Source organism: Chiloscyllium plagiosum, chromosome 2 (assembly GCF_004010195.1).
Source record: "Chiloscyllium plagiosum isolate BGI_BamShark_2017 chromosome 2, ASM401019v2, whole genome shotgun sequence".
Classification (NCBI taxonomy): domain Eukaryota; kingdom Metazoa; phylum Chordata; class Chondrichthyes; order Orectolobiformes; family Hemiscylliidae; genus Chiloscyllium; species Chiloscyllium plagiosum.
The window spans coordinates 93,810,106-93,837,631 of record NC_057711.1 but is presented as its reverse complement, the minus strand read 5'-3'; the positions used below and the strand labels follow the sequence as shown (position 1 = coordinate 93,837,631).

At 41.9% G+C, this 27,526-nt stretch overlaps 1 protein-coding gene across 1 annotated transcript in view; it reads right to left on the bottom strand.

Annotated features, from left to right (window-relative positions):
* Window positions 1-27,526, bottom strand: part of frem1a (Fras1 related extracellular matrix 1a) — a 313,938-nt gene that overhangs the window by 91,279 nt on the left and 195,133 nt on the right. The window contains exons 22-24 of the mRNA XM_043714338.1: window positions 24,571-24,766; window positions 22,508-22,772; window positions 7,812-8,226 (exon numbers count right to left, since the gene is read on the bottom strand). Coding sequence (XP_043570273.1) covers window positions 7,812-8,226; window positions 22,508-22,772; window positions 24,571-24,766 — 876 coding nt within the window. The remainder of the gene's footprint in view (window positions 1-7,811; window positions 8,227-22,507; window positions 22,773-24,570; window positions 24,767-27,526) is intronic.

Below are 27,526 nucleotides of genomic sequence, written 5' to 3'. Positions count from 1 at the left end.
AGGTTCACGAGGTCAATTCCTGGAATGGCGGGACTACCTTACGCTGATAGACTGGAGCGACTGGGCTTGTATACCCTTGAGTTTAGAAGACTGAGGGGGATCTGATTGAGACATATAAGATTATTAAAGGATTGGACACTCTGGAGGCAGGAAACATGTTTCCCCTGATGGGTGAGTACTGAACCAGAGGACACAGCTTAAAAATACGGGGTAGACCATTTACGACAGAGATGAGGAGAGACTTCTTCACCCAGAGAGTGGTGGCTGTGTGGAATGCTCAGCCCCAGAGGGCAGTGGAGGCCCAGTCTCTGGATTCATTTAAGAAAGAGTTGGATAGAGCTCTCAAGGATAGTGGAATCAAGAGTTATGGAGATAAGGCAGGAACAGGTTACTGATTAAGGATGATCAGCCATGATCATATTGAATGGTGGTGCAGGCTCGAAGGGCAGAATGGCCTACTCCTATTGCCTATTGTACCCTGTTTGCTAAATGCACCCAGGTGTGTGTGTGTGTGTATGTGTATGTGTGTGTATATGTGTGGGGGGGCCTTATCTAATACCCTCCTCTTGCGGACCATGGCTAGAGAGAAGTCCTGGAGTAACATTATTCTGGAACCCTTGTGCATCATGGCCTGGGGATCCTTCTCCAGGACTCTGGAGGCTTCCAGGGGCATTTGTTTGTCTTTGTAGCATTAGAGTTGAATTAGAACTGGGCGGAGGCGCTGGTCCATTCCAGGCCTGCGTACAGCAACCTGGTGGGCTCACTCCACCCGCATCTGGCCCTGTCCTGACTCCAACTTCAATAATTGTGGGAGCCTTTGCTCCAAAAATTATACTTTCAACTCTGGTTTTACAAAATACTTGAATTTGTATACTCCATTCTATAAAGCCTGGGCCGAGGGCAGGCCCTAGCTAGGAGAGGTTATGATGGGGTTATTGATAGGTAGTTATGCCCCCTGGGAGCAAGGGGGAATGTCTTTTACTTAGGAATAGCTTTTAATTGAGCTGGTTTAAATGTTTTAAAGAATTTTTGTATTTGTGAATTTCCTACAGTCTTTATTCAAGGTTTTCTGAGTGGGGTTCTTCCTCCTGGGAGGTCTCGGGCTTGCCTGGATGATCATGGCTAGCCATTCGCTTAGATGATGCACCTGGAATGTCAAGGGGAGTAATTCACCAATCAAAAGGATAAAGATATTATCAAGTCTCAAAAAAGAAATGGTCGATGTAGTTCTCTTACAGGAGACACATCTACTTAACAAAGAGCATTTAAAGCTACAACTGGGTGGATTTGATCAGGCTTTTTTCTCATTTTGCAGTTCAAAAAGTAGGGGAGTAGCCATTCTTATTCAGAAGAATCTTCCTTTCCAAATGTTAAGCCAGATAATAGATGAGTCTGGACAGTATATATTGATCAAAGCTCTAATACATGGAGAGTAATATGGCATTTTGAATCTTTATTGCCCCCCCCGGCGCACCCCTTTAAATTTGTAACAGAAGCATTCTCTAAGTTGATGGCTTTTGGAGTCTGCCATACAATTATAGGAGGAGATTTTAACTGTATTATGGACCCAGAGACAGATACCTAAGAACACTACGGGTATATCTCTGAGATCTAGACAACTGTCAGATCTGAATAAGGAGCTAGGGCTAGTAGATGCATGGAGGTGCCTTCACCCCCAGGATAGAGACTTTACTTTCTACTCTAACCCACACACGTGCCATACCAGAATTGTTTTTTGCCCCCTCGACCCTTTCGAATTCCATACTGTCTTGTAAAATAGGTAATATAGCTATTTCTGATCATGCTGCAGTATAATTTGGAAGTCAAGATTAGGGATGATGGGATAGCCCCTGACATTGGCATATGGATCCATTCTTATTGAAGGATTGCAAATTTATAAAGTATTTTTCGCAGGAATTCAAAACCTTCTGGGAAATTAATTCAGGTACAGCCAGTAACCCGATGATGTGAAAGACCACTAAGGCATATGCGCGAGACTTGGTCATCTCATATTCTGCGACCCAGAAAAAACAAAAGGGAGAGCAATAGCACCTGCTCGAGGCTCGCTTGAAGGCAGCTGAGACAGCATATCTTAACAGGCCTTCCATTACTAAGTTACAAAGAATCACAGCCCTTAGGGCAGGCTTGAATACCGTACTTACCCAAACAGCAAAGAGGGAAATATTATTCGCAAAGCAGAGATTATTTGAATATGGCAACAAAGCCTGGCAGATACCTAGCATACCTTACTAGAAAGAAAAAGGCTCCTCAAGCCATTACGTCCATTAGAAAAAGTGCTGGTACCCTGACTTGTGATTGTAAAAAGATCAATACAGCCTTTAGAGAGTTCTATTTTGAACTGTATAAATCGCAGGACTGTGAGGATAGAACTGAGAAGATGGAATCCTTCTTTAAAAATCTGACCCTTCTGGACTTAACCTCGGAGCAGGTGTCAATCTTGAATGCCCTCCTGACAACCCAGGAAGCACTCGACGCAATTAGGCTGCTTCAGAGTGGCAAAGCGCCTGTACCAGATAGATTCCAGGTTGAGTTCTATAAAGAATTTATAGAGGAACTGGCTGGACCACTCATAAATATGTATAATTATTCACATAGTCAGGGTTGCCTCCTGCCTTCGTTGAGAGAAGTAAACATCTCTCTTATTTTTAAAAAGGGAAAGGCCCCAGAAGATTGCTCATCATATAGACCCATATCCTTACTAAATGTGGATTTCAAAATTCTTTCTAAAATGTTAGCATTAAGGTTGGAGAGGGTCTTACCATACATCATAAAAAAGGACCAGACGGGGTTTATAAAGGGCCACAGGTCAACTAATAATATTAGAAGGGTGTTAAATATGATACAAGCCTGTCAACAGGGAACAATACTGGGTTTAGCTGTCTCCTTGGATGCAGAGAAGGCATTTGATCGGGGAGAATGGCCATAAGTTTTTTATACACTGGAAAGGTTCGGTGTTGGAGAGGTATTTACTAAATGGGCTTCAGTATTATATAATGATCCCAAAGCAGCAGTGATCACCAGTGGTTTAAGTTCAGATAGCTTTAGTGTTGGCAGGGGCTGTCATCAGGGATGTTCTCTTTCACCATTATTATTCATGCTAGTGATTTGAACCACTGGCGGAGGCTATACAAACTGATCCTAACATAATGGCTCCGAGGGTTGAATTGGGCAAACATAAAATCAATCTTTTTTTGGATTATGTCCTCCTCTTCTTAAGTGATCCTTTGATATCCATGCCTCTTCTAACCTAAGTGATCAATTTATTTGGGATGTTCTCAGGCTATAAAATCAATCTTGCGAAATTTGAGGCCATGCTGTTGGGAGGTCTTGCCAGTGTATCCAATTTACCGAACGGATCTTGCTTTCCCTTTCGGTGGTCACTAAAAGGTTTTCTGTACTTAGGTATTTTAATCACCTCACTATTTGCTCAGCTGTATAAAGCTAATTATCTGCACCTATTAGAGAAAATAAGACAAGATCTTCAACGCTGGGAAGATCTCCCAATATCCTGGTTAGGCAGTGTAGCCTTAGTTAAGGTGAATATCCTACCTCGTCTTTTCTATCCTATGAGAATGCTCCCCCTGATGCTGCCAAGACAGGCGTTGCGTAAGCTTGGCTCCTTTATTTGGAATCATGAACAGCCCCTTATCAAATTGGAAAAGCTGCAGCTCCCACAAGCAAAGGGAGGACTGAACTTTCCAGATTTTATGAGCTATCAATTGAGTTCCTTATTATCTTATGTAGCTGATTGGGTCTCTAGTGACCCACAATCAATCTGGTTAGGTATTGAGACCTCCCAAGCAAAATGTCCCCTCATCAATCTTTTATTTATGGACAAGATGAGAGCTATTATGGACTACTGTAAAAACCTTATTGTATTAAATACAATTAAAGCCTCGAGGATAATGCGACAAGATGAGGTTAACCTGCAAAACATCTCCCCTTATACTCCTATAGTTGAGCACTGAGATTTCAGCCAGGGGTGACAGATGCTACATTTAAAACTTGGAAGTCCAGAGGTAGCTCCTGCTTGGGAGACCTGTTCGATGTGGAGGTTATGATGTCCTTTGAGCAGTTGCACAAGAAGTTTGGACTGCCTAACAGGGACCTTTTTGGTATTTCCAAATACGAGATTATATACAAAAGAAGACCACACTGATAATTAATCCCTACAAAGCGGTTAGGGAAAGGAGAGTGCTATGGCCGATGCCCCCCTCCCCTCCCCCCCCCCCACGCCTCGGTTAGGCCTCTTTATCATTCATTATATAATAAAGTATCCAAGGACATGGAACGATTATTTAAAACCTGGAATCAAGAATTAGGGTTGGTAGTCTCATTAGAAATGTGGGAGGACATCTGGGAAAGTGCCAGAAAGATCTCTATTTGTAATAGAACTCAGGCTATTCAATTAAAGATACTCCACAGGGCTCATATGGCACCTGAACGACTCGCAAAATTCAAGGCAGGAGCATCCCCAATGTGTCCTAAATGTAAAATAGAAATTGACACTCTCACACATTGTCTATTGACATGCCATAAGATCCATAGGTATTGGGACAGAGTAGCGAATGTCTTGGCAGAGATCTTGGGTACGGAGATTAGATTGAATCCAATGTCCCTGCTTTTGGGCTCTTCAGATTTTTCCTCCCTGGATGTGTATGGGAGGAAATTATTTACCATTCTTTCTTTCTGTGCAAGGAAAAGTATTTTAGTGATTTGGATAGCTGAAGGCCCTCCAGGACTTTCGAACTGGCACAGGTTAGTCATGAAATATATCCCCCTTGATTTCCTCACAAATATGGTGCACCAAAAAATGGAATTATTCTAGAAAACATAGTAGCCCTTTTTGAACTACATCGACACAGATATTTCAGCCATACTGTCCAGGGCTTTCGTCTAGCCGTGGCAATGGTTCTGGCCGATTCAGGGACCCACGGGAGGAAGAATCCCGTATAAATACTGGTTTTGATGTGACTTGATGTAAATCTATTTTGAGTATGTATCTAGTTATTTAATTATTTCATGGTTTATTGCTAGTAGTGTATGATATTCTATTTTATGTTTTGGTTGTTTGTAGGATAGATTAGTAGTTAGTTAGGTTTTTCTTGCTCCGCTTTTTGGTTATTATTTATTTTTTCTTATTTATTTAATTTTATATTGATGTTTATACTTGTTTGTATTACTTTTGTAATTTTGTAAAAAAAATCTTTGAAAAAGAAGCACATGCAAAAAATTAATTCTCACAGTGACTTCAAGTTTTCCTGGTTTCCACTAAGCTGAATATTCCTTTGTGGCAGGTTTAAAATAGTTTGCTCCCTTTGGCAGCATCCCTCCCTACAAGATTCGCCACCCCACTCCCTGAACCATGACTCCTTTACGACCATTTATTTCTCCCCCATATCCTCCCATTTTACAATCACTCACTGCTCTGCATATTTAAGGAGAAAGTGAGGTCTGCAGATGCTGGAGATCAGAGCTGAAAATGTGTTGCTGGAACAGCGCAGCAGGTCAGGCAGCATCCAGGAACAGGAGAATCGACATTTCGGGCATTAGCCCTTCTTCAGGAATCGACGTTCCTGAAATGTCGATTCTCCTGTTCCCTGGATGCTGCCTGACCTGCTGCGCTGTTCCAGCAACACATTTTCAGCTCTGCATGTTTAGCATGTTTTATTCTTCCACTAGCCTGACTTGCACACACATTCCCTCCAGGCCTCACCAACCCTGTTTACCATCGTGACTTACCCTCTTGCTGCTCCTCCAATCACAGGTTGCTTTCATATCCTGCTTACTGGTAATAATATAAACAAGGGAGAAGCAGCTTATGATAGGAAGAACTGATTTTTTCAAAATTTTTAGTTGCATGTAGGTCCAATTAGTTAGCACTGCAAGTCATTCTTCACAGGCAACTTGGGGGCTTTCAGGTGCAAATTCATCTGTTGACTCTGTATTTTGAAAACTACCCACAAGGATTGGTGCAGTTCAAGAAAACAGGTCACCTTCATCTAATTAAGAATAGGCAATAAGTGCTGCCCCAGACAAAATGCTCATAAGATGAGAATGACCTTTTCTTTACAAAAAGTGTATTAATTCCCACTGGGACTTCTCAGCTTTCATTTGAAGCTATTCCCCATAATTTACTGTATCTGATCAATGGGATAGTTCTAATAGTGCTATAATCATTTTTTTAACTTTACAATCTAGGTCCCAATGTACACATTCCTAAAGTGTAGGCAGTGGGATAATGCAATCTTCAGGAATCTTACCTGCATGGATCAATAATACTTCTGCATGTATCAAGATGGACAAGAAAACTTCATTCAAGTCTATTAGGAGCTGGCCCTACCTGACCTAATTAGCATGTTTCATCACCAAAGCCCAGTTCTTAAAGAAATAAGAATAATACAGCACCAGACTAATAAGAATAATACAGCACCCTTTAGCCCACCAAGACTATGTCAACACATAATTAAAAGTCACACAACACCAGGTTATAGTCCAACAGGTTTAATTGGAAGCACACTAGCTGATGAAGGAGCGTCGCTCTGAAAGCTATGTGCTTCCAATTAAACCTGTTGGACTATAACCTGGACTATAAACTTTGTACATCCCAGTTCAACACTGGCATCTCCAAATCATCAACACATAATGCCTTTCTAAACTGAAAAACTTTTGCCTCTATGCTGTTTCAATCCTTCTACTCAATGCCTGTTCATATATTTGTAAAGATGCCTCTTGAATGTTGTTGCAGTATCAGCCTCCATTTCTCCTATGGCCATGCATTCCAGGTACTTACCACCAACTGTGTAAAATATTTGCATTGATTAGGTCCTTTAAACTTACCAATGTTTACCTTACACCTACGTCCCCTAGCTATTGACATTTCTACTCTGAGAAAAAGTATCTGACTATCCATTCTATCCAAGCCTCTCATAATTTTGTAAACTTTTATCAGTTTGCTCCTCATCCTTTGATGTTCAAGTGAAAGCAAGTCACGTTTGTCAAATCTCTCCTCATAGCTAATACCGTCCAAAACAAGCAACACCCGGGTAAATCATTTATGGATCCTTTTCAAAGCCTCCACATCCTTTATCCACCTTTATGTGTTTAAAATGTCCAGCACCTTCTTTTCTGTAATGAAACTCAAGACATCACTATTTGTTTTTTTGCAACCTTACTGGCTTTAAGTCTCTGACTCCTCCTTGATAATTTTACTTTCTGGCCTGCTGCTCTGGTTCCCAAACCTCTGCCTTACGAGTTTAAATCTTCCTGAGTGGCACTGGCAAACCTCACTGCCAGTATATTGGCACCCCTCCAGTTTAGATACAACCTGGCCTTCTTTAACAGGTCCCACATGCCCCAAAGACATCCCAATGATCCATATATTTGAAGCCCTTCCTCCCACACCAGCTGTTTAGCCGCATATTTAACTGTACCATCTTCCTATTCCTGACCTCATTGGCACATGCCACAGGAAATAATCCTGAGAATATAACTCTAGAAGTCCTGTTTTTCAGCTTCCTGCCCAATTCCCTGAAATCCCTTTGGAGGACCTCATCTCTCCTGCCTATGCTGTTAGCACCAACATGGATCAAAACCGCTGGTTATTTACCCTCCCTTTTCAGAATATCCTGGGCCCACTCAGAGACAATGATTTTTACTTCAGTCAACCAGAAGAACAGTTAAAACTGCAATTTACATATCATATACCGGAATCTGCTGGTTATTTACTCAGCTACATTTTCAATTTGAAGTAAGGTTAGGGTTAATGCCGATAACCTCAAGCCACTTGCCTGAATTGTGAATACAGATGGTTCAGTATGCAATACTCCATTGACAAGAAAGCCATGATTAGTCATATCAGTGACAACAAAGGTGAATCTGTCAATCTGCGAATCTCCTCCATCATGTTTGTACGCAATATCCATACTGTCAACGTCTAACTGTGTGAAGTTGTGCTGCTTCAGAACAGCCCCCTTGAGATGCAGTTGTCCATGCTGTGGCTGCTGTGCAATGATGTAGGTGAGGTTCTGTGGAGGGGTATCAGGATCAGACAACTGTAGCACATCAGGAGAAATGGACACCATGGAGCCTTCAACTAATCGGATCCCTTTGTTATTCAACAGTGTGGGCAGGATACGATCAATATTCTCAATGATGATCTCGAGACTTCCATTTCTTGTGGACAGTCCATTGCTGACAATGAATCTAACAAAGACAGATAGAGGCAAGGCAACCTTCAGTAAGTTTTCTCTGATTCACCATCTATAGGAATGAAATAATAAATTGATATACGCTTTTAACAAGGATTCAGGTTCCAGTGGTTCTGTAACCAAGTTCAGAAATATAGCTCCACATGACTTGATCAAACATTGTGCTTTATGCTGAACAACAGTTGCCATCTCGAGGCCTAGCAGAACCAAAGAGAGCCCAGATTGGATTTCACAGTGGCTCTTGAGTCTATAGTTAAAAGATTAAAATGGGAAGGAGAACCTATCCATGAACCTGACAGTTATCATGTCGAAATTTAACACCAAGAGGTCGCTTTCACCCCTGTTTTAGGAGGACATCCCCTCTTAGAGTGCAGACTATTTAGCAGCTTGACTGTCCAGCAGCTCTGTAGACTAGCAGCATAAGGTACGAACAATAACTACGGCTGGAAGGTAGATCTCCACACTGCAGAGCTTAGGTCCAGGCTTGGCGACCTCAGTCAGGGGTGAGGTGCAAGGGGAAGAAGGGTTCAAGAACCAGGGAAGGGTTAGCTTTGGGTTGGGTTGGTGGGGGGTGAACATGGCATGGCTTTAGGGGGCCAAGGAAACTTGCAGAGGATAGCTACAATCCATTTCTGACATCAGCCTATACATATATAGCCTATAACGATTGTAGTTCCTTTCAAAAAACAGAAAGCCATGAATGATGCACAAAGTGATGGCTATACTCATCAAGCCTGAGGAAAGATCACCAGCCTGAAGGATTGGGCAGAATTTTCCCAATCTTGTGGTCCCAAGCTCACATTTGGCAGTGGCAAGATCAGCTCAGAGATATTCCATGGGGCAGCCTCCCAATTGGCATCTTCCATATTTGCCATACTGTTACCGAGATTGCAGGATGTTCTGGAATTTGCCTCCAGAGGGAAAGCAGCTTGGAAGTTGAGGCAGCCCTCTTAGAAGAGGTAGACACTGCTAACTGTGCTCATAATCCCCCCCAAAGGGCATGTCAATATGGAGGCACTAATGGAAGCATGAAGACAAATGGAGTAGGCATGGTATAGGGAATGGAGCGCCTTCCGGGATAGCCTGCAGAAGTTGACATTCCAACCTATGGCCTTGTCAGATCCAAGGCCCATCAGTGTCCTGTAAGATTTCAGTCAATTGGTAAGACTGACAGAAAGCTGCTTCATTGAGAAATTATCATGAAAGCAAATGTCAAAATGTGACAACACAAATAAAACAAATCATGATAATTCATAAAATCATTATAGAAAATCATTAAACTGCTTTTAAAATTATAAGCTAACAAAATAAAGGGCAATTATGACCATTTCAATATACAAATAATTACAAAATTGTTGCAGTATGCTGATTTCCTTCCTTTACAGTATAAAAATAAAATGTTGACAGCACTCATTTTGTTCAAATGTCCATGAATGGATATGTTGTCAAGTAGTTTTATTTAAATTCTGAATCAGTTGCAACACTTTATGAATTTTATGAAGTAGGGGTTTGGGCTGTCTACAGAACATAGAACATTACAGCACAGGCCCTTTGGCCCTCAATGTTGCGCCAACCTGTGAAACCAATCTGAAGCCGATCTAACCTACATATTCCATTTTCAGCCATATATTTATCCAATGATCATTTAAATGCCCTTACAGTTGCCGAGTCTACATTTTTGCAGGCAGGGCGTTCCATGCACCTACTACTCTCTGAGTAAAGAAACTACCTCTAACATCTGTCCCACATCTATCACCACTCAATTTAAAACTATGTCCCCTTGTGATCAGCAGCACCATCTGAGAAAAAAGGCTCTCACTGTCCACCATACCTAACCCTCTGATTACCTTACATGTCTCAATTAAGTCACCTCTCAACCTGCTTCTCTCTAATGAAAACAGTCTCAAGTCACTCAGCCTTTCCTCATAAGACCTTCCCTCCATACCAGACAACATCCGAGTAAATCCTGTATCTGATATGCAGAATGATATTGTTTCTCTTTAATTCCATCACATCTCCTTCTTTGTGGTTATAGAGTGATAAGAGTCATAGAGATATACAGCACGGAAAGAGACGCTTTGGTCCAATTTGTCCATGTCGAACAGAGATCCTAAACTAATCTAGAACTATTTGCCAGCATTTGACCCATATCCCTCTAAACCCTTCCTATTCATGTAGCCATTCGGATGCCCTTCAAATATTGTAATTGTACCAGCCTCCACCACTTCTTCTGGCAGCTCATTCCATACACACACCAAGCTCTGCATAAAAAAGTTGTCCCTTAGGTCCCTTTTAAATCTTTTCACTCCCACCCTAAACTTATGCCCTCTAATTCTGGACTCCCCCACTCTAGGAAAAAGACCTTCTCTGCTTACCCTATCCATGCCCCTCACGATGTTGGAACCTCTATTAGGTCACCCCTCGGCCTTCCACATTCCAAGGAAAATAGCCCCAATCTATTCAGCCTCTCCTGATAGTTCAAACCCTCCAACCCTGACAACATCATTGTCAGTCTTTTCTGAACCCTTTCAAGTTTCACAACACCCTTCCTATAGTAGGGAGACCAGAATTGCACAGAATGTTCCAAAAGTGGCCTAACCAATGTCCTCTCAGCCACAACATAACCTCCCGACTCCCATTCTCAATACTCTGACCAATAAAAGGAAAGCTTAAAAATGCCTTCTTCACCACCCTATCTACCTATCTACTTTCATGGAATTGTGAACCTGCACTCCAAAGGTCTCTTTGTTCAGCAATGCTTCCCCAGGTCCTTACCCATTAAGTAAGTAAGTCCTTCCCTGATTTGCCTTTCCAAAATGCCGTACCTCCTATTTATCTAAATTAAATCCATCTGCCACACCTCGGCCCATCAAGATATTATTCTACTCTGAGGAAACCTTCTTTGCTGTCCATTACACCTCCAATTTTGGTGTCATCTGCAAACTTACTAACTATACCTCCTATGTTCACATCCAAATCATTTATGTAAATGGCAAAAAGTAATGGAGCCAGCACCGATCATCACGGCATACACGTGGTCACAGGCCTCTGGTATGAAAGGCAATCCTCCACCACCACATACTGTCTTCTACCTTCAAGCCAATTCTGTATCCAAATGGCTAGTTCTCCTTGTTTTTCATGTGATCTAACATTGCTAACCAGTCTACCATGAAGAAACTTTCTGAAATCTATATAGATCACATCCACTGCTCTGCTCTCATCGATGCTCTTTGTTATATCCTCAAAAAACTCAATCAAATTATTTAGACATGATTTCCCATTCACAAAGCCATGTTGACTATTGCTAACTATTCTTTGCCTTTCCAAATACATATAAATCCTGTCCCTCAGGATTCCCTCCAACAATTTGCCCACCAGCAACATCAGGCTCACCGATCGAGAGTTTCCTGACATTTCCTTACTACCTTCCTTAAACACTGGCACTACGTTAGCCAACCTCCAGTCTTCCGGCACCTCACCGATGACTATCGATGATACAAATATCTCAGCAAGGGGCCCAGAAATCACTTCCCTAGCATCCCACAGAGTTCTAAGGTGCACCTGATGTGGTCCTAGGGATTTATCCACCTTTACACATTTTAAACATCCAGCACCTCCTCCTCTGCAGTATGGAAATTTTTGAAGATATCACCAGCTATTTCCCTCATTCTATATCTTCCATGTCCATTTCCACAGTAAACACTGATGCAAAATACTCATTTAGTATCTCCCATCTCCTGTAGTTCTACACATAACCTACCTTGCTGATTTTTGAGGGGCCCTATTCTCTCCCTAGTTACCCTTTTGTCCTTAATATATTTATAAAATCCCTTTAGATTCTCTTTGCCAAAGCTATCTCATATACCCTTTTCACCCTTCTGATTTCCCTTTTAAGTATACTCCTACTACCCTTGTACTCTTTGAAGGATTCACTCAATCTCAGCTGTCTATACCTGACATATGCTTCATTCTTTTTCTTGATCAAAACCTCAATTTCTCTAGTCATCCAGCATTCCCTACATCTACCAGCCTTGCAGTTCACCCTAATAAGGGCATACTGTCTATGGACTCTTGTTATCTCAATTTTGAAGGCTTCTCATTTTCCAGCTGTCCCTTTACTTGCAAACATCTGCACCTGACCAACCTTTGAAAGTTAGATTAGATTCCCTACAGTGTGGAGACAGGCCCTTTAGCCCAACAGGTCCACACAGTGGGCAATTTAGCATGGCCAATTCACCTGATCTGCACATCTTTGGACTGTGGGAGGAAACCGGAGCACCCGAAGGATACCCACACAGATACAGGGAGAATGTGCAAACTCCACACAGACAGTCACCCGAGGCTAGAATCGAACCTGGATCGCTGGTGCTGTGAGGCTGCAGTGCTAACCACTGTACCACTGTGCCGTCCCAAAGTTCTTGCCTAATACTATCAAAATTGGCCTTCCTCAAATTTAGAACTTCAGCTTTTAAATCTGGTCTATCCTCTTCCATCACTATTCTAAAACTAATCGAAATATGGTCACTAGCCCCAAAATGTTCCCCCACTGATACCTCAGTCACCTGCCCTGCCTTATTTCCCAAGAGCAGGTCAAGTTTTGCACCTTCTCTAGTAGGTACATCCACATACTGAATCAGAAAATTTTCTTGTACGCACCTAACAAATTTCTTTCCATGTAAACCCTTAACACTGTGACAGTCCCAGTCTATGTTTGGAAAGTTAACATCCCCTATCATAATCACACTAACATTCTTACAGATAACTGAGATTTCCTTACAAATTTGTTACTCAATTTCCTGCTGACTACTGAGGGGTCCATAATACAATCTCAATAAGGTGATCGTCCCTTTCTTATTTCTCAGTTCCACTAAGTAACCTCCTTGGACTTATTGCCAGGAATATCCTTCCGAACTGCAGTCCTAATTTTATCCCTTATCAAAAACGCTACTCTCCTCCCCTCTTTAAACCTTTTTAAGGCTAAGATAGAATTTTTGAACAATAAAGGAATTAAGGGAGACAGTGAGAGTGTGGGTAAATGGAGCTGAGTCCACAAAAAGATCAGCCATGATCTTATTGAATGGTGGAGCAGGCTCAAAGGGCCTGCTCCTGTTCCTAGTTCTTACGTTCCGCTCCTCTCTTGACCCCCTTTCTCTCCTTCCAATAGTGTGGAGGAGAGAATGGCAATGGGACAGAGGTTTGAAGAATTTTCTAGCAAAGTTCTAATGGAGCTTGCAAGCTATCAAACATTCAGATTGGTTATGAGATTTATTTGATTGTGCCAGAGAGTAACTTTGCGAAACATTACTGAGGATCAGTTCCAGTACTTGCTTCTAAATATTTTTAAGCTTATTCATATGCTCTTTGCATAATTACACCCAAACACACACACTGTGTCTTCACCAATTGATTAGATTAGATTAGATTACTGTGTGGAAACAGGCCCTTCGGCCCAACAAGTCCACACCGACCCGCCGAAGCGAAACCCACCCATTCCCCTACATTTACCCCTTACCTAACACTACGGGCAATTTAGTATGGCCAATTCACCTGACCCTGCACATTTTTGGACTGTGGGAGGAAACCGGAGCACCTGGAGGAAACCCACGCAGACACGGGGAGAACGTGCAAACTCCACACAGTCAGTCGCCTGAGTCGGGAATTGAACCCGGGTCTCTGGCGCTGTGAGGCAGCAGTGCTAACCACTGTGCCACCGTGCCACCCACAATTGGTTATGTGTAACTACTAAATATAGTGGTTAGGTTGCTTTGAGAAGATGTTGTCATGCTTGAGAAGATGTCTTATATGAAGCCTTTCATTTGCAATTTTAAACATTTCATGTACTTGATAATCCTTTCTGTGAGAACATTGAATACATATTCTAAATGTTTAATATATGCTTGGCAAGCAATTTCAGCATCTGTAATTTAATAAGAGGGAGTTCAGGAGGGTTATACGTGAAACAATCTTTAATGTTGCACACTCAGATCTCACTCTCCCATGATTCGTTTTTACCTTTTCACAGGATGAAGTGATTGTCCCTCCTATATGAAATGTGTTGTCTTTATTACAATATTGTGAAAGACTCAAGTCATCCATAAGCTGGCATCATCTGTTTGAGAACATATCTGTGCTGCCTGTGCAATGGGCAGATCAAAACAAATGGCCTTCAATGAGGTTGTAGGCGTATAAATTGGCAACGAACCTCTACAGATTAGGCTGCCAATCCATGTCCTCTTTTTACCTCAGGAAACTTTCTTGGTGGCAAGGATCCATGGTAGGGTTATTCTGGTCCAGGTCTCTACTGTTCTCTGGCATCCTCAATAATTAATGAGATGATCTATCTCTACTAGTTTTTTTTAACCATTCTTCCCATACCATTTGCTATCTTTAATATCAAAAACCCATCAATCTCTATTTTGAAAATGTTTTGTAGCACACAACAACACCCCCCCCCCCCACCCCCACCAAGGAAGAGAATGTTAAAGGTTCACCACTCTCTGTGTAAAGAGATTCTTCCTCATCTCCATTCTAAATGACCTGCTTCTTCTTCCAAGATTATGTCTGCAGTTGCTAGACACCCACACCCCCAAACAGCCATTACACATACTCTACACATACTTTGTTGCTTGATTCAATTAGGTTACTTCTTTCTTCTGCAGCAAATACAGGCCCAGTCCTCAAAGAAAGATTTTACTATCATGGGGATTTGATGATAGGATGCTGCATTCCTTCCATGGCAAGTATATACTCTCTTAGAAAAGAAGACCAAGTCTAAACACAATACTCCAGATGTAATCTCAGCAAGGCTGTATGTAATATCAGTAAGATAGCTTTACTTCTATACCCAAGTGTCATGTAAGTGCCTTCTTAATTGTTTGCTGCATATTAACCGGTAGTGTCGCAGTAACAAAGATGTCCTTGGACACCAACACTTTCTAGCATCTCGTTATTTCAAAAGTACTCTGAATCTCTGTATTTGCTACAAAATGGGATAACTTCCTATTTTTCCACAACATATTCCGTCTGTCACACTCTTGTTCACTTACTGCAAACAAGTATGTTTGTGTCCTCCTTGAAACTCATGCTCCCCACTTTAGTTTTGGAAATATTACATTTAATAGCCAGACACAAATCAGTGATAGAGATTGTGTTAACTCTCTTTCTGTCTCCACATTACTGCCAGAGGAAGAAACTGAGAGCTTGGAGGCTCTGGTCATGGTGGATGGAGGTGTAGAGCGACTGGATGTCCATGGTGAAGGTGAAGCGTTAGGAGCCGGGGAAATGGAAGTCTTGGAGGAGGTGGAGGGCATGGGTGGTGTCCTGAACATTTGTGGGGAGTTCCTGGACCAGGGGGTTAGGACGTATCGAGGTAGATGGAGATGAATTCAGTGGGGCAGGAGCAGGCTAAGACGATGGGTTGGCCAGTGTAGTCAGGCTTGTGGATCTTGGATAGGAGGTAGAATCAGGCGGTGTGGCGTTCCCGAACTTCTAGGTTGGAAGCTGTGGGCCGGAGATCCCCTGAGGTGATGAGGTTGTGTATGGTCTGGGAGATGATGGTTTGGAGATGGGGTGGGGTCATGCTCAAGGGGGCGGTAGGACGAGGTGTCTTTGAGTTGGCGCCTGGCTTCAGCAGTGTAGAGATCAGTGCACCAAACTACCGCTGCACCCACTTTGTCCGCTGGTTTGATGGTGGGGTTGGGATTGGAGCAGAGGGAGTGGAGGGCTGTGTGTTGTGAGAGTGAGAGATTGGGATGGGGGAGGGGTGGGCAGGTTGAGGCGGTCAATGTCTCGGCTGCAGTTGGAAATAAAGAGGTCGAGGGCAGGAAATAGACTGGCATGGCCTGTCCAGGACGGTGGGGTGTGTTGGAGGTGTGCGAAGGGGTCCTTGGAAGAGGGAGGGAGCCTTGGCTCATTATTCTGACCTATGTAACAGTGTCCGATACAAGGATTCTCATTCCAGTCACATTTTCTTCTTTCACCAACCTCCTGCACAAATCAACAGACAGAACTCACCATCCAACACCCTCCAACACTCCATTCTATTCCTCAGTGTGAGATGCCTCAACTATCCTCTCTACATTTTCAGCAATCAGTTCACTCCTCATACTCCTGACTCTCTGCTTTATCTCTTTGTAGAAGAGAGGCCACAACTTGAATGGAGTTAAAAACATGGTCACCTTGATCAGAATAGGAAGAGAAAGCTCTAAGGATGGGCAGGCAGCATCTATACCAGTTAAGGCCATGGGGAAGTGCTAACAATCTGAGACCTGGAAATAGCATCAGGTCTCACTCCTATAACAGGGTTACGGTTAAGGTTGCACTTTACATTCAACTATCACTCATGACTATTAATGGCACCAACATCTTATTGTCCTGATCTTTGTGCTTCTTCGGAACAATCTTTCAACGTGGTCCAGCACAAACTCATGTCATTCGTCACCACAAGGTGTATTGCTGGAGCCACCTCTGAAGACGAGGGAATGTCTATGGAGTACTCAGATAAGGAGTGTCACATGACTCCTGTAATTTGCATTCAGTGATTTAGGATTGTCAGCTGGACAGGATGGTACATGGTAAGGAGCGCAATAACTGTGACAAAGAGCAGGTACTGGAGATGAGGGCATCCTGTGAAAAGGTCTGGGTGGGGGTGGTGGAGGAGTGTAGTGTACAGGATGCTTCAAGGTCTGCTCAGTTCAATATTGATGCTGAGTCTTGGGGATCATGCATTAAAGGGACTTAACAAGGTTATCAAGGTTAACAAAGGATGCAGCAGGATAGAGAATAGTTGGAGAGTTAGATGGTAAATTGGCACATGGAGTTTATCTGCTCAAATATGAGGTGATGCATTTGGAAGGTCAAATTCAAGACTAAAGTATACAGCTAATGGCAGGACCCTTAGGGGCATTGACATTCAGAGGGATTTTGAGTGCAAGTCCGTCGATCCCTGAAAGTGGCAACGCAAGTGGATAAGGTGGTAAAACAAATTTGCCTTCATCGACTTGCAGGTGTATAAAACTTCAGTAAGGCCACATTTGGGGTGTTGTGTGCAGTTCTGGTTGTTGCACTACAGGAAGGCTTTTGATATGGTGCAAAAGTGGAGGCATTAGTGAACATTTTCCAGCATTCTATAGACACTGAGACAATCCCAATGTACTGAAAGGTAGCTAACCTAACTCCACTCTTTGAAAAAATGAGGAAGGGAAAAAACAGGAATTTATAGGCCAGTTAGCCTGACATCAGTGATAGGGAAAATGCTGGAGGCAATTAATAAGGATGTATTAACTAAGCATTTGGAAAGCAGTGAGAAAATCTTTCTAAGACAGCATGGATTCAATAAAGGGAAATCATGCTTGACAAATCTCCTGAAATTTCTTTGTGGATATAACCAGTAGAGTGGACAAGGGTAAATCAGTAGATGGACTTGGACTTTCAAAAGACTTTTGACAAAGTTCCACACAAGAGATTAGTAAGGAAAATTAAAGCTCATGGTATCAGAGATATGCATTGACATGGACAGAGAACTGGTTGGCAGACTGGAAGCAGGGAATTGGAATAAATGGGTCCTTTTCAAAAGGGCAGGCAGTGACGAGTGGGAAACTGCAGGATTCAGTGCTGGGACCCCAGCTATTGTCAATATACATTAATGATTTGGATGAAGAAATTGAAAGCAATATCTCCAAATTTACAACCAACACTAAGCCAGGTGGCAGTGTGTACTGTAAGGAGGATGCTAAGAGTCTGCAGGATGACTTGGATAGGCTGGCTGAGTGGGCAAGCACATAGCAAATGCAATATAATGTTGATGAATGTGAGGTTATCCACTTTGGCCACAAAAACAGAAAGGCACAATATTATCTGAATTGTGGCAGTTAAGGAAAAAGTGAGGTATAACGAGACCTAGGTGTCACGGTGGAACAGTTGCTGAAGGTTGGCATGCAAGTGCAGTAGGTTGTGAGGAAAGCTAATAACATGCTGGCCTTGACAGTGAAAAGATTTGAATATAGGAATAGGGATGTCTTGCTGTAGTTACACAGGGCCTTGGTACGGCCACACCTTCAGTATTTTGTGTAGTTTTGGCCTCCTAATCTGAGGAAGGACATTCTTACTATAGAAGGAATCCACTGAAGGATCATCAGACCAATTCCTGAGATGGAGGACTGACATATGAGGAAAGATTGGATCGACTGGGCTTATATTCACTGGTGTGAAAATAGATGGCATTAGTTTAGAATGGCACCATGACTGGCACATACATGGTAGGCCGAAGGGCCTGTGCTTGTGCTGTACTAATTTATGTTCTATGCGTTCACGGTGTCAGACCTATATTAATGTGAATCAAGAAGAATATGTCAGCTCATGTTTCCATTTGTTCAACATCAGAATGAGTTCACTATTGCTGAAGAGTTGAAGAATTTTTTTGAAGTTTGGCATGTTCAAGGTGGTTGGTGGGAATGGATTAATTAGAAATTAGAATTTGTCCTTTAAGCATAGTTACCAATATACCTTACTTGAATCTGATGATTTGTGCCACTTAAGGGACATTCCAAATACAGAATAAAACTGTTACTGAGCATAACTTTGAGTGGATAAAATGTAGACAGCTAAAAGAAAGAGAAAAAAAAAACTGGAAGGAGCTACTAACATTACAACAGACAGTGTACAAGTTAGTAACACAATCATTTACTGTTGCCTCATTAGGTTATTTGCACATGGGAAGTTGAGTTTCTCTTAGGGATGGCTTCGTCTATGGTTTGGTTTGAATCTAAGTCATAAGGTTGTGAGTTCAAGGCCCACTCCATGAGAAGAAATTAGTTGCCTTAGGATGGTGACAAGTCAACTAAAATGCAGAGACATTGAGATCAAGAAGTCTCCAAACCTGCTGTCTGGCTGGCACCTTTTGAGCGGCTGTCAAAACAGTGTTCACACTAATTCAGCCATACATCATTGACAGCAGCATAAATGTAACAGCAGTTGAGTGGAATTTTGGCCTATTCTGTTTCTCAACTCAACAGTCTCATTCATCATGACCCAAGCTATTCTTTCTGCCACTGACCCCAGGGCTGTCACAATGAACTCAGCCATCCTCTCTGCCATTCACCAGAAGAGTGTCACTGTGGTCTCAGATGCTCTCTCTGTCATGCACTCCAGGAAGTCACCATGACTGCAACGGTTCCCTTGTCAGTGACCGCACAAATGTCACTCTGACATCAGCCAGTCACTCATAGAGCCAGGACTATCTCCATGACCTCAGCCGTCCACTGTGTCCCAGACACCAGGAGATTCCCTTGACTTCTGCCATCCTCTCTTCACTGACCACAGATGTGTTCCTGTGATCAATGCTTTTCTTTCTGTCACTGACCTCAGGAGTGTCACTACAATCTCAGTTGTTCTCTATTTCACTGACCCCAGATGTATTATCCTAACGTCAGCCTCCCTCTTTGTTATTGAACCAGGAGTTTTATCATGACCATATCTGCCATCTGTAGATCTCAGCTAACCTCTGTCACTGACAGCATGAGTGTCACCTTGACCTCAGCTGTCCCCTCTGTCATTGGCTCCAAAAGTATTACTATGACCATTGTCCCTGACCCTGGATTAGTCGCTGACCAGAGAAAGGGGTATCATCATGACCTTTCTGTCCTTTCTGTCACTACAATCCCAGGATTGTAGTGACCTGTGCTGTCCTCTATGCAACTGACCACAGAGGTCTATGATCAGTGGTGTTCCACAGGGATCAGTCCCAGGACCTCTTATTTGTAATGATTTGGATAAAAATGTAGATGGTCTGACTAGTAAGTGGAGTTGCGGATTGAGGAAAGTTATCAAAGCATACGGGAGGATATAGATTACTTGGAAAGTTAAGTGAAGAAATGGCAGGTGGAGTTTAATCTGGACAAGTGTGAAGTAATGTATTTTAAAAGATCAAACGTAGAACACAGAACATGGAACATTACAGCGCAGTCCAGGCCCTTTGGCCTTCGCTGTTGCGCTGACCTGTAAAACCAATCGGAAGCCCATCTAACCTGCACAATTCCATTATAATCCATATGTTTAACCAATGACCATTTAAATGCCCTTAAAGTTGGTGAGTTTACTACTGTTGCAGCAAGAGGTACGCAAGAGGAAAGTATAAAGTAAATGGCTGGACCCTTAGGAGCATTAAAGTACAGAGGGATATTGAGATCTAAGTTCATAGTTCCCTGAAAATAGCAACACAAATGGATAAAAAGTAAAGAGGTACAGCTTCCCTGCTTTTATCAGTTGGGGTTTTGAGAATAAATAGTTGGTAAGTCATATTGTAGCTGTGTAATTCTTTATTTAGGCCACATTTGGAGTACAGTGTGCCATTATGCTTGTCACGCTATAGGAAGGATGTGGAGGCCTTGGAGAAGGTACAAAAGCGGTTTACTAAAATGTTGCCTGGTTTAGTGTGTATTTGCTGTAAAGAGAGGTTGGAAAAACTTGAATTGTTTTTGCTGGAGCATCAGGCTCAGTGGTTAGCACTGCTGCCTCACAGCATCATGGTCCCAGGTTTGATTCCAGCCTCAGGCGACTGTCTGTGTGGGTTTCCTCCAGGTGCTCTGGTTTCCTCCCACAGTCCAAAGATGTGCAGGTCAGGTGAATTGGCCATGCTAAATTGACCATAGTGTTAGGTGCATTAGTCAGGGGGAAATGGGTCTGGGTGGGTTACTCTTCGGTGGGTTGGTGTGGACTGGTTGGGCCGAAGGGCTTGTTTCCACACTGTAGGGAATCTAATCTAACTGATCTGATAGAAGTTATAAAATTATGAGAGGGTGGACCATTTCCCAGGTTGGAAATGTCAAATTCTAAGGTTTAAGATGAGTGGGGCAAGTTTGAAGGAAATGTGTGAGGCAGTTTTTTTTAAACATAGACTTTTTAAGACTTTAGTTTAGCCATATTTGAGGTATTGTGTGCAGTTAAGATCACCATGCTATATGAAGGGTGTCGAGGCTTTGGAAAGGGTGTAAAAGAGGTTTGTGTCTGCAACATGCTCCCACTGGAGATGGTAAAAGCAGCTATAACAATATTTAACAGCCATTTAAACAGACACACAAACAAGCAGGGAATAGAGATCAGATGGGATTAGAACATAGAACATAGAACATAGAAAAATACACCGCAGTACAGGCCCTTTGGCCCTCGATGTTGCGCCGATCCAAGCCCACCTAACCTACACTAGCCCACTATCCTCCATATGCCTATCCAATGCCTGTTTAAATGCCCATAATGAGGGAGAGTCCACCACTGCTACTGGCAGGGCATTCCATGAACTCACGACTCGCTGAGTAAACACAGCGAGTTCTGGTTTGTTTCACCATATTTCCCACACTACCATGACTTCACCTTATTCACTATTGCTTTGGAATTTCCTGGGATCATGAAAGGTTTTACATAAATGCAATTTTTTTTTTATTGGGCACAATACAGCATGCATGTGTTAGCAATGGACTCATCTCACCTCCACAGCCAGGGTGTTTCGGCAGCATCATTCCAAGCCTGTAAATCACAAGATATCAATGTTTATTCTCAGTCAGGTTTGAACTTGAAGGAGAAAATCTGTTAGTTTATGGAGTCTTGACAACTTGGAAAGTTTATGGCTTCCAGACCAAAATGTAGATAGTTTCTCATGGTCAACCCTATCTAAACCCCTAATCATCTTATACAGCTTTATCAAGTCACCCCTAAACCTTCTTTTCTCCAATGAAAACATCCCCAAGTGCCTCAGCCTTTCCTCATATGATCTTCCTACCATACCAGTCAACATCCTGGTAAACCTCCTCTGCCCCCGTTCCAGTGCCTCCACATCCTTCCTATAGTATGGCGACCAAAACTGCACACAATACTCCAGATGTGGCCGCACCAGAGTCTTATACAACTGCAACACGACCTCAGGGCTCCAGAACTCAATTCCTCTACCAATAAAAGCCAGTACGCCATATGCCTTCTTCACCGCACTATTTACCTGGGTGGCAACTTTCAGAGATCTGTGTACATGGACATCAAGATCCCTCTGCTTTAAAATGACATCATGGTCAGCACAGGACAAAGGACCTGTTTCTCTGCTGTTACTGTTCTGTGTTCTAATTGCACAAATGTTTCCGTTACACATCCATGATAGTAATAATACTATTATTTCCTTGTCCTCAGCCAAAAACAATATACACAGAAAGTGATTGGACATGTTATGGATTGGTTCAATTAAACTCAGTGCTATTATTATTTTAGAACCTTCCTATAAATATGCAGATATTTACCTCAATGAGTCGCTTGTAGCTGTCACTGTGCTTTTGTGAGTATAAGATACTGCCTGAGCTGCCACGTCCATCTGGCTAAAACTTGTTATTGTCACTCCAGGGTAGGTGATATATTCTACTTGGCCATAGCTTGGGGGCATTGTTATGACGTAAAGCAGCTCCTCCGGTTTGTTTGAGCCGTCAGAGGCAAGAAGGACGGCTGTTGTCAAAATGCCTCGCTCTCCCTTGAAGATGGTGAGTGGTTTTAGGAAAATCGTAATTTCACCTGGATATAGAACAAAATGATGAGAACAACTTTGTAAACTTGTCAGACTTGCATTTGCCAAATACTCACATATGCTGCAGTTAACACATTATATGGCTGAAGATGCAGTAAGTTAAATAGCAGCAAAAAAAGTGGCATCAATAAATAGGAAACAATCATATTAATTATCATAAGATAATCAAGAAAAATATTTTAGAAAAGGAAATAATCTTCAAATATATTTTTGTCAAATGGATTAATTATTTGTATTAAGTTCCCCTTTGTGCTGCACTTATTAATAAACTTGCTGTTTTATTTATTACAAATTTCCCTGAAAGCAATTTCCCCTCAATAAATTATTTAAAAATTAATCAAATATTGAAATATTTAGGCAGCTCATTTCAAAGTCTGCTTGCAAGTCAAGTAGTACGCAAGTCAGAACACAATGGACATTGGAAAGCAAGTGTTCATAAGTACAGGGAATGTTCATCTGCCAAATCTTTAAAATTGCAACCATGTATGGTATTATGTTTGGAAGCCAACATTGGTAAGTCGGATGTTCATAAATTGGGGACCCTGTATATTGTTGAACAAGAGTTGTGTTGTTGATTAACCACACAATGGAGCATTTTACATTTTAACAATCAAGGGAGTTCTGGTCTGTCACTTGTAGAGTAGCATTTTAAAGTGGGGAATGAGAGGTGTGTGCGTGTATGTGTGTGTCTGTTCTGCCATGCTTCATGTGGAACTATTCATTGTGATTTAGAAAGTACAAAATGAACAATCAGAAATCAGAAAACTAAAACAAAATAACTAGTGAGGAGAAAGGAAACTGACCATTTAATTTGATTAAAACCCAGTTACTTTCATTTGAACATTCATGAGAAATAAAATTTTCAATCAATAAATGAATATTATATAAATAGTTATTGGAGTAACTAACCCCAAAAATTATATATATTTTTATTCCTTTCAAAGCAATCAAATCTAAATTATAATTTGAGTTTGTAAATTAACAAAATCAGATATTTTCGTTAAAATCAATATGAAGTACTTAAACTTCAGATGTCACAAACAGTTTATATCACAAAACAGTCCTTTGTGATCCCAACAATTGTTGCTTGAATTGGGCCTTTGGATTCTTACTATATGTCCACCTTGGGAAAACAGGAGCAAGATGATTTTGGCTGTACATTAAGATGCAGCATAGTGAATGCAGAATTTTAATGAGAACCATGTCTGGTCAGAACTTAAATGTGCACTGTGCTGAGAAACCAGTGATTAAAGTTAGTCCATTATGTGATGCTTCTGTTCCACAGTGAGAAAACGTTAGGGGGTCATATTCTTATCAAAACCGGAGGCTCTGGCTAGTCAATGCAAAAAAAAATGGAAAAAGTGGTTCACTAGGCTTTACAAATGTTAAAATGTATGGCAATAATATCTGAAAGCTTAATGAATTAATGGCAGGTCATTCTGCTGTAACGTGATAGTTGTGTTCCTCTGCAACATCACACTATATAAAATAAAGCTATGGAAAACAGCTGTAGAAAGTTCTGCTGTAGAAGATCGCTAATAGAAAATCACTATATTTGTGAAGTAAAAAGTTTGCATTATTCAAACAACGTCCACAGTTCATCAATTGCATTATAGCCAATTTGTGCTGATGAAACACGCATTATAGCAGAAGGACCTGTACATACCTCAATCATTGACTTTAAAAAATAACAAGATATTGAAATTAATTGCAGTATTGTTAGGGGATTAAATGCTTCTTATTTTAGAGCTGCAAAGTGTCTCTAGATTACTGATCTTACTGTACCCTTTTCAATGTTTTGGATGAAGATTTGAAAACGGTGGACAGAAGATCTATGATCACCATCTGATAAGTGGAAATGAAAGCTATCTCGACCGTTTGACCCAATTGCTCCAGTGTGGATGTATCTCAGCCGGTTCATGTCAATGTCATCCTGGCTGCAGTTCATGCCAGGATGTAGGGGTATCCAGTCTCTGCCTTCCTGATAGAAACAAAACGTAACAGCTGTATTAGGGAGAATAACATCCATAATGGAGTATAAACTCTGAGAATAAGAAACAACAGAAGAAGAATATCAGAGAGTGACAAGTTCAACAAGTTTCACCACTGAACATGAAAACATGCATAGTTGAACAAAGAATAAAACAGCACAGAAACAGGCCCTTTGATCCTGCATTCAAGACTGCACTGATACATGATTACTTACTAAACGAAAAAATCTTTTACCTTTATGCTGTCTGGATCCCTCAATTCCCTGTTTATTCATTTGTCTATCAAGATGCCTCTTAAACATTGCTGTTGTATTCACTTCCACCGCCTCCTATGGCAGTGCTTTCCAAGCACTTACACTCTGTGTAAAAAAAACCTGTTCCTCACATCTCCTTTAAACTTACCACCTTCTACTTTATTATTCCTCTAATAATTCATGTTTCTACCCTGGGATCTATGACTGGGATATATCCATTATATTCATGCCTGTCATAATTTTTTTAAACTTCCTTCAATTTTCAATTGAAAATGAATCAAGTGTGCCCAATCTCTCTTCTTAGCTAATACTCTTCAAACCAATCAACATCTTAGTAAAGTATGGGAGTTGGGATGTCATAGAGTCATAAAGATGTACAACACAGAAACAGACCCTTCGGTCCAACTCGTCCATGCCGACTCGATATCCCAACCTAATTTAGTCCCACCTGCCAGCACCCAGCTCATATCCCTGCAAACTCTTCCTATTCTTATTCCAATCCAGATGTCTTTTACATGTTGCAATTGTACTAGCCACCACCACTTCCTCTGGTAACTCATTCCATACACGAACAGCCTCTGCGTGCCCCTTAGTTCTCTTTTATATCTTTCCCCTCTCACCCTAAACCTATGCCCTGTAGTTCTGGACTCCCCCAGCCCAGAGAAAAGACTTTGTCTATTTATCCTACCCATGCCCCTCATGATTTTATAAACCTTTCTAAGGTCATTCCTCAGCCTCCGACACTCCAGGAAAACAGCCTTAGCCTATTCAACCTTCCCTTATAACTCAAATCCTCCAACCCTGGCAACATCCTTGAAAATCTTTTCTGAAACCTTTCAAGTTTCACAACATTCTACCAATAGGGAGGAGACCAGAATTGCACGCAATATTCCAACAGTGGCCTAACCAATGCAACATGATCTTCCAACTCCTGTACTCAGTACTCTGACCAATAAAGGAAAGCAAACCAAACGCCTTCTTCACTATCCTATCCACCTGTGACTCCACTTTCAAGGAGCTATGAACCTGCACTCCAAGGTCTCTTTGTTCAGCAACACTCCCTAGGACCTTACCATTAAGTGTTTAAGTCCTCCTAAGATTTGCTTTCCCAAAATGCAGCACCTCACATTTATCTAAATTAAATTGCATCTGCCACTTTTCAGCCCATTGACCCATCTGATCAAGATCCCGTTATAATCTGTCATGTTGAGGTTATACAGGACATTGGTGAAACCTCTTCTGTAATGCTGTGCCCAGTTACAGAACAGATATTATTAAGCTGGAGAGGGTTCAGAAGAGATTACCAGGATGTTGCTGGGTGTGGAAGGTTTGAGGTGTAAAGAAAGGCTGTTGTGGCTGGACTTTATTCACTGGAGCAGACGAGGTTGAGAAGCGACCTGATGGAAGTTTATAAAATAATGAGGGGTATAGATAAAGTTAATAGCAGTTGTCTTTTTTCAAGGATGGGGAATTTCAAGATCAGGGGCACATTTTTAAGGTGAGAGCAGAGAGATTTAAAAAAAGATATGGGGCAATTTTTTTATACAGAGGGTGGTGCACATATAGAATGAACTTCCTGAGGAGGTGGTGGATGTGAGTATAGTTATAACGTTTAAAAGACATCTGGATAAGAACATGCACCGGAAAGGTTTGGAGGGATATGGGCCAGGAGCATGCAGGTGGGACTTGTTTAGTTTGGGATTATGTTCAGCATGGATTGGTAAGGCCTAAGGGTCTGTTTCCATGCTATATGCTAAAGACTCTTATAATTCTATACGCAAGGCAGTCAACTTTTTTTTTAATAGAGCAAATACTGCAAATATTTAGAACTTTATTTTGTTTAACCTCAGCATGGCACTAGAGGTCTGTCTGCATTGGATACGGAGTTAATTCATATAGAGCGTGTAGGGTTAAGAGTCATAGATATGGACATGAGCTGGAACTAAGTATTATAGAGGATTAGGAAGCCATAGCATTGCCATGGGTTGAAATGAAGAATGGGAGATCCAAGATGGCGGCGACCCAGCAAGTCTGAGTCTACAGTGCTCCTCCCAAGACTTGGGTAAAGTGGGTCACCCACCCCCACCACACTCACCAAATCATTTATAATAGCTGTTTAATTTAATTAGTTGTTTAATATTAAATTTAAATAACCTAATCTTTAGTAAAAATGACTAAAGGGAAGGTAGCCCGCAGCTCTCAACAAACAGGAACCCCTCCCCCACTCTCTCCAGCTGCAGCTGAGGCATCCACAGCCGCCCCTGGGGACTTACCTACGGTGACAAGCCTTGTAGAAATGATCTCCAAACTGGACGCGAAGATCGACGCTTTCATCGAAGAATCCCGAAGTCGATGGGACTCACTCTCGGCCGCGCTGCAGAAGCACGACCGAGACATCCAGGAAATCGAGCGCCGAGTCGGAGGGGCGGAGTTAAAGGCCGCGACCTCCGAAACTACAGCTCAATCAGCCGTGGATCAGGTCCGGACTCTCGAACA